The 7,723-nt window shown below is 39.7% G+C and overlaps 1 protein-coding gene across 1 annotated transcript; it reads left to right on the top strand.

The window, feature by feature from the left end:
• Nucleotides 1–231: 231 nt before the first annotated feature.
• On the top strand, nucleotides 232–2,160 carry LOC142983392 (uncharacterized). The gene has a single exon (XM_076130229.1). It carries the CDS (start codon nucleotides 232–234, stop codon nucleotides 2,158–2,160), a length of 1,929 nt encoding a protein of 642 aa, XP_075986344.1.
• Nucleotides 2,161–7,723: the final 5,563 nt, after the last annotated feature.

The raw sequence follows: 7,723 nt of genomic DNA, 5'->3' as shown, positions 1-7,723 counted from the left end.
TTCGGTAAAAATTATCGATGACTTTTTATATGATTGTATTGAAAGGTAAAAGTTTTTATCTTAACACCATTATGATATTTATTTATCTGTTTGTCTTCTATGTAATATAAATAAGTCGTGTAATTTTAATAAGCCCCACTAAGATTGTATAAAACTAAGAAGAATATGGTGGATTTACTTTCCTTTCAACGAAAACAACAAATAAACGTGAATTTTGACTTAAGCGGACTGATGGACGACGACGCTATGGACGACGGAAAACAAAAACTAATCATACAACAAGAACGAAATTTTAAGGCGTTATACAGAGCTATGTCGAAGATTGACCTTGATTGCATAACTGAGAAGTGGGAGTTCGAAGAACATATTACCATTTTAAAGTCAAAATGGGAGCTGATTGACAAAACTCATTGGGAGTTGGAAGACGAACTAAAAGGGTCCAATTTGATTATGGACTACAGTCAAAAGTACGAAGCTCTTGAACAGAAATATGACAACATAAAACGGGCTTTAAATAGTAAAATGTGGTCTAGTGTACATTATCAGCGGTCCGCACCAAAAATCGACATCCCGGAATTTTCTGGAAATTATGTTCACTGGATTACGTTCAAGGACATCTTCATGGAAACCATCCACAACAACCCCAGTATCTCTAAGGCACAAAAAATGCAGTACTTGAAGACAAAACTTAAGGGTGAAGCAGAGCGCCTCGTCCAACACTTATCTATTAGTGGGGATAATTACGATTCATGTTGGGAGATATTATCGCACAGATATGACAACCGTCGACTACAGTTCACATCTTTCATGAGTACCATGCAGAATATACCAGCTATCCAACACCCTAACGCCAACAACATGAAACGCATGCACGATGTAATTACAGAGTGTATGAATGGCCTTGGCAACATGGGAGTTGAGGTGTCAAATTGGGGACCAATGATTGTTTACAACATGTCACAAAAATTAGATTCGATTACTCTTAACGAATACACAAAAGAAACTCAAAACAACAGAGAATTGCCGAATTTGGAGGAATTCCTCGGTTTCCTAGAACTCAAATTTCTCGCTTACGAAACTGCAAAGGGCTGCTCTAAAGAGACCATTGAAAACAAAATTCATAGGCCTAACAATAGAGGATGGAACAATAACTATAAGCCCAATAATTTTCCTAACAAGCAGCAAGACATGAAAAAATTAGGCTACTCTAAAATTTTTCATGCATCGTACGGACAATGTCCTCTTTGCTATAAAGATCACGTGTTGATGCAGTGTGATAAGTTCATCGACATGGACATTGCGCAACGGAATAAAACTGTTGCAAAACTCAAAGTTTGCAAAAATTGCTTATACAGCCACGGCAATGTCGCGTGCAGTTCGAAGAAAACGTGCCGCGAATGTAATTTGAAACATCATACATTATTACATTTCAATAAACCTGTCTATAATGACTCAAATGTTAGAAGGGATCAAGATCGGAATTCGAATCCAGGACCTTCAACATCAACTACACCTGGCGCTCACCACTTAGCGACCGATGGCACAGAAGTCTTATTAACTACCATTCAGATCAAGGTGCAATCTGCCGACGGAAACTATGTCACTTTGCGAGGCCTCCTAGATCAAGGGTCACAGACAAACTTAATATCTGAAAATGCGGCGCAACTGCTACGCTTACCTCGAAGCAAATTTGACGCTGCTATAACCGGCATTGGTTCTACGTCACGCAACTGCAAGGGCCTTCTACAGCTCCACTGCAAGTCGATACACTCAGATTTTACATTCAATGTACAAGCTTTGATACTGACTAACTTAACCAATAAGTTGCCTGGCAGCACTTTCCAAAGCACAGGTTGGACACATCTTCAAAACTTGAAACTCGCCGATCCGAACTATAATGTGTCTGGCTCAATAGATTTTCTTCTGGGAGCTGATGTTTACGCGGATATCATCTTGGACGGAGTGTTGAAAGGTGATCAGCATTCACCCATCGCCCAGCAAACTCGTTTGGGGTGGATCTTATGCGGGAAACTAAGAATCTTTAACTGTCATCTAACTTTAGCTATCACATCTGATTTGTCGAAGTATTGGGAAATTGAAGATATTATACCAAGCTCTCAAGACATACATCGAGACGATCAATGTGAAACTTATTACTAACATTACAACAAACAAGAAATTTGACGCTGCTCGGCACACGCTTCACAATAATTGTTTAACAAAATTGGAACTTGAGAACGCAATGACTATAATAACAAGAAATATTCAACGACTTGAATTCAATTTAGAATACGATCTATTACTCAAAGGTCAACCTGTAACTATCAAAAGTTCTATACGCAAACTATATCCCTATTTGGACCAAGAGGGCATTATGCGTGTGGGCGGACGCTTAAATAAAACGAACCTACCACCTGGCATGAAAAACCCCGCAATTGTTCCTAGGACTAGCAGATTAACCGAGTTGATAATAAACCAAGCTCATGCGGCAACTTTACACGGGGGTGCCCGACTTACGCTCGTCTACATCCGTCAACAATATTGGATAGTAGGGGGCAACAGAGCTGTTAAAACACAACTACGACGGTGTGTACGCTGCCATCGATTTAAACCTAACGAAACCTATCAACTAATGGCTGATCTTCCTTCACCGCGCGTGACACCTTCGCGCCCGTTTACGCACACGGGGGTCGACTTCACGGGTCACGTGGATGTCAAATTAAACAAAGGAAGAGGGATTAAGACGTCCAAGGGATATATTGCGATCTTTGTTTGTTTGGCAACAAAAGCCGTGCACATAGAACTAGTTTCTGATTTGAGTACTGAAACTTTTATCAGTGCTTTCCAAAGAATGTGTGCCAGACGTGGAACACCTGGCCATGTTTACTCAGATTGTGGGACAAACTTTATTGGGGCATCGAAAATGTTAAATCACGAATACGAAATATTTAAAACTACACTGTCTCCTGACTTTTTCAATGAAATAAGCAAAATGAAAGTAGAGTGGCACTTCAATGCCCCGGCTTGGCCAACTGGTGGTGGGATTTGGGAGGCAGCGGTGCGTTCCATGAAATACCACTTGCGGCGCGTACTTGGCGAACAAAAGCTTACTTTTGAGGAGTTTTCAACCTTGTTGTGTCAAATAGAAGCGTGCATGAACTCACGGCCGCTTTGCCCACTTTCAGAAGACCCAGACGAATTCTACTACTATTTGACGCCCGGACACTTTCTGACAGGTAGTCCAACCATGACGCTGCCACTAGGAGACTACAACGATGACCGCCATCTCAATTTACGCAGACGATGGCAGCTAACCGAAAACATGTTTCATCAGTTTTGGAAACACTGGTCTTCGGAATACCTAACAACGTTACAAGCCCGAAGCAAGTGGTTAAAACCCACACATAACATCAAAATCAATGATATCGTCTTAGTCAAGGACAATAACCTTCCGCCAGGAAAGTGGGCTCTAGGGCGCGTGATCGAAGTCCATTCTGGTAGCGACGGACACGTGCGAGTTGCAACTGTAAAAACGCAAGCTAGCATATTGAAGCGCCCGATTACGAAACTGTCGCTGCTACCACTTGAAACTACGCAATAACCTACAAACAATATAATAATAAATTCATTATTATCGCACAAGTTAAGCAATACACAGTCTACATCTACGAGCCTAAAACAATTGAGAAGATGTTAACAACCGTACTTCTTCTGATTGCTTCCGCAACTGGTCGCACCCAACTATTGGGAGTTGCCACCTCAAGTGTTCAAATCGCAAGTTTGGGCAGGGATCGTCCTATATACTACGACACTATTGGAAAAGCACAATTGATCCATAACGAGTGGAGACTGCTTATGTATTACAACTTATCTACCTACTGGAACGGAGTTCAAAAGTTTGAAAACTATTTACAGGATATTTTACACTTTTGTCAAAGTTTGGAGCCAAGATATTGTGAAACAACAATACGTCAACTATCACACGAATTGGACCTTCTACAGCATTACAACAACATACTACTGGCCCCACACAAACATTTGTCGGGTCGCAACAAACGGGGGTTGATTGACGGAGTCGGTTACGTCGCGAACAGTCTCTTTGGAATTCTAGATCAGAGATTTGTTCAACAATATCAGAAGGATATTCAAACTATTCAGAACAACGACAACCATCTACTAGAACTTGTGCGAAACCAAACCTCTATTGTCGAAATTCAGAATGACATTTTGAAGAAAAACGAGCAAAACATGAACAACCAGTTTACACTCATCGACACCTTCATGAACGAAACTGACTTTAAGCTGGCGAAGATCGAATCGGCAATCGAAGTGGCTATGGCAACCTCCTACTTTACTTCAGCTTCACTTGCTGCACATTTACTATTATCTAACTTAAAAACCATTCAAGAAACTCTTTTTAGCACACTAATGGATACTTATAAAGGTCGGATCGACATTCACCTGCTTACTCCAGCCAACTTGATCCAACAGCTCACTACTATCTCTGGCCAGTTGCCCAAGACATTGACTTTACCCATAGTGAACATCCAAGACGAATTAAAAGATATATATGAATTGATTTACGTCAAGGCTCGAGTTACGGATACCTATTTTATGTATGAGCTGCACATTCCACTGGCGAGCGATGAAGACTTCGTTGTTTACCAAATCTATCCTTTGCCTATGAAGAATTTATATGAATCAAACGATACAGTAGTGGTTTCCGTGTCATCCAAATACATCGCTGTAAACTTGGAGAAGAATACTTACGTCAGATTTAGCGAAAAGGAACTAAGTCGCTGCATTCAACGGCGAAGGGATAATTTCATCTGCATGTTGAACTTGCCAATCTTCAATTTACAAAACATCAATGCTCCCTGTGAAGCCAAATTATTAGGACATCAATCAACATCAACCTGCAATACAAAGAAATTAGAATGCGACACGGCTTGGGTCGAGTTACACAACACGAACACGTGGCTAGTGACGTGCTGTGACGAGTGCAATATACGTACCGTGTGTAATGGTGAAGTCAGAGTGCACGTCATCAACGGGTCATCGATTGTATCTCTGAAAGAAGGATGTATTCTCCAAACAAGAGACTTAAAAATACATTCTCACAACCAATATTACAGCAATGTTAAGCAGGACTACGACATCCAAATTCCGTCGCTGGATAAAACGATAAATGCCATAGTTGACACACATCCTACTTCGCTGCTGAAACCGACACACATCGAAGACATCGCTGTGGTCGAAAATCGTCTACGATCCCTAAAGAACAATGAACAACTCCCTGCACCGACGACGTTAACAACGCACGATATACACCATTATGCCATTTCCTATATACTACTGGCTATCGTAGGATTGGCGATAGCCGTATGGGTGGCGAGTAAACATGGTTACTGCAACCGCAATACGTGTGACATCAGTAACCCTACGGGTACAACCGAGGACATCGAAGTGCAGACTGTAACACCAACTACTGGGATAAAGACGTTGTTCGGTTCCCGTTCGAGGAGCATACGCCCGCATCCAAAGCCGCGAGCGGAGGCGTCGGTCGATGCTGAATGTGCCTGTTCGAAGTCTGCCTCGGATATCCAATTTAAATTTTAGATACCTAAACTTATTAACCAATGTTTTTGTTATGAATTTTTAGTTTATACATTTCAACAATTTCTTCTTTGTACGGGTGATTCTCATTCATTAATTAATAAATACTTTTTTTGTTATTACTTCCGGGTTGGGAATATGTACGGTTTACGTACACTTAGTTGATATTCCGCTGATCTTACACAAATCGGCTGATTGTTTTGTAATTATAATTAATTTATATTTAGTGTGCATTTTAACAAACGAGCGTCCGCACGTGTGTGAGAGTCACCTTTCAACTCAAAAACTGTATTTACGTAACTAGAATAATAAATTACTACGGGAAGAAGTTTCTTTCACTTGCGCACTCACAACTACTTAACTCTTAAACTATCAGTAGTGTACCGGTTACTAAACTGTACAGTTATAGTTGATGTGGATGACCGTAATCATGTATGTTTGTAACTTTTGCACGCAAAAACAACTGAACGGATTTAGATAAAAATTAGGACATATACAAATAATTAAGATCATTTTTACTCCAGAAAATCAAAATGTGTTTAATAAATCTAGAGCAAAAGTTATTAGCCGATAAGTTGCACGAACTTCTCTGTGATGAAACAAAAAAATTGCTTATAGCAAAATGGTTAGTAATAAAGCCCTGAGAAAACTTAATCGAATTTAATCTTCAAGTATGTAATTATTCTCATTTGGTACTAGCTAAACTGATATCTTACAAACAATAAACAAAAACCGATCTTTAGCAGTCTATTTATATTAAACAATTCTGTACACGAAGTTCACCAGACCGATACAATCATGGGCATCCTAAATTATGTTCTACGCTTGCTCTGTAACTAACGGCTTGTTAAGGAATTATATAGGAAATCTAGGGCATTACGTTTAAAACATGATTTGTTACGAGTATATATAAAGTATCTGCTCCTGTATTTGAAGCTTTCGGTAGTACACACACATACACAACTGAACATTTCCTACTAGTAGTTCCTTGCTAATTTTAGAACTCAAGTACCTATGAACATTTCAACTCCTTCTTTGTTAAATTCTTTTACCAATCTGCTAGTTTCGATTTTGCCCAAAAATATGGCCAGGCCAAGCTCGAACACGAAGATTTTCTGTCCAACATCATGGCTATCACAGGCTCGGATGCAAACCTATTCCAATAGAAAACCATTATTTTGGTCTTTGCAAAGACGCTTGTGAAAATCTAGTACATTTTTTTTTTTTTTTTTTTTTTTTTTTTTTTTAAAAAGACAACTCCCGCACTAAGAATTGCTCTTGTGTCGCGGGGACTTTTACAAACATACAAACAACGGACACAAAGCACAACCAGACCCGAAACAATTATTTGTGGATCGCACAAATAATTGTCCCGTGTGGGAATCGAACCCACGACCTCCCGTTGCCGTGGTATCGGCGTGGCGACCTAAACCACTGCGCCACGGAGGCAGTCTATTACTGAAGTGGAAACAGAATGTATGTTACAAAACTCAAATTGCACGAGCCTTTTACTGAATTTTGGTTCGCCAACGTGTGTTGTTCGCTTATTCTGTTTCGTTTTGACGGCTGCAGTGTCGGTTGACCACCTATTATTAGTGGGCTTGGCCTACAGTGTTGTCGAACGCGAGTTTGGTCATGTCATGTTACAAGCGAAGTAAAGGGGAGGCCAAGAATTAAAAGTTAAGTTCAGCAAGGATTTTTTGTGCTACTTTATACACAAATATTCTTCTATTTTTGTGTATCCTTATATTAGGCCTTTACCTAGCTATACTTATTAAATACTCGTTGATATTAAGTTTATAAAACGGCTCTATGTAACGTGTGTTAATTACTACACCCAGAGTATTCATATCGACTTGGCAGAAATATAGACAGCCCCTTTTCAATTTTTTTTCATAACAAGTTTAATATAAATTTGTTACGTTTGTAAAAGAGCTCATAAGGTCGTAACGAAGCAAAAATAATTAAGGTGGGATACAAATAACCTTCATCAAACCGAGCAATTTATCCACCACTCAGATCACTGCAATGATAATGAATTCTCAGTTTATATCAATTTATTATTCCGTGAGTGTTGTTCCGTGTTCCACTGAAAGGGTCCCATTGT

The sequence above is a fragment of the Anticarsia gemmatalis genome, chromosome 24 (assembly GCF_050436995.1).
Source record: "Anticarsia gemmatalis isolate Benzon Research Colony breed Stoneville strain chromosome 24, ilAntGemm2 primary, whole genome shotgun sequence".
NCBI classification, from domain to species: domain Eukaryota; kingdom Metazoa; phylum Arthropoda; class Insecta; order Lepidoptera; family Erebidae; genus Anticarsia; species Anticarsia gemmatalis.
This window is presented reverse-complemented; position numbering and strand designations above follow the sequence as displayed.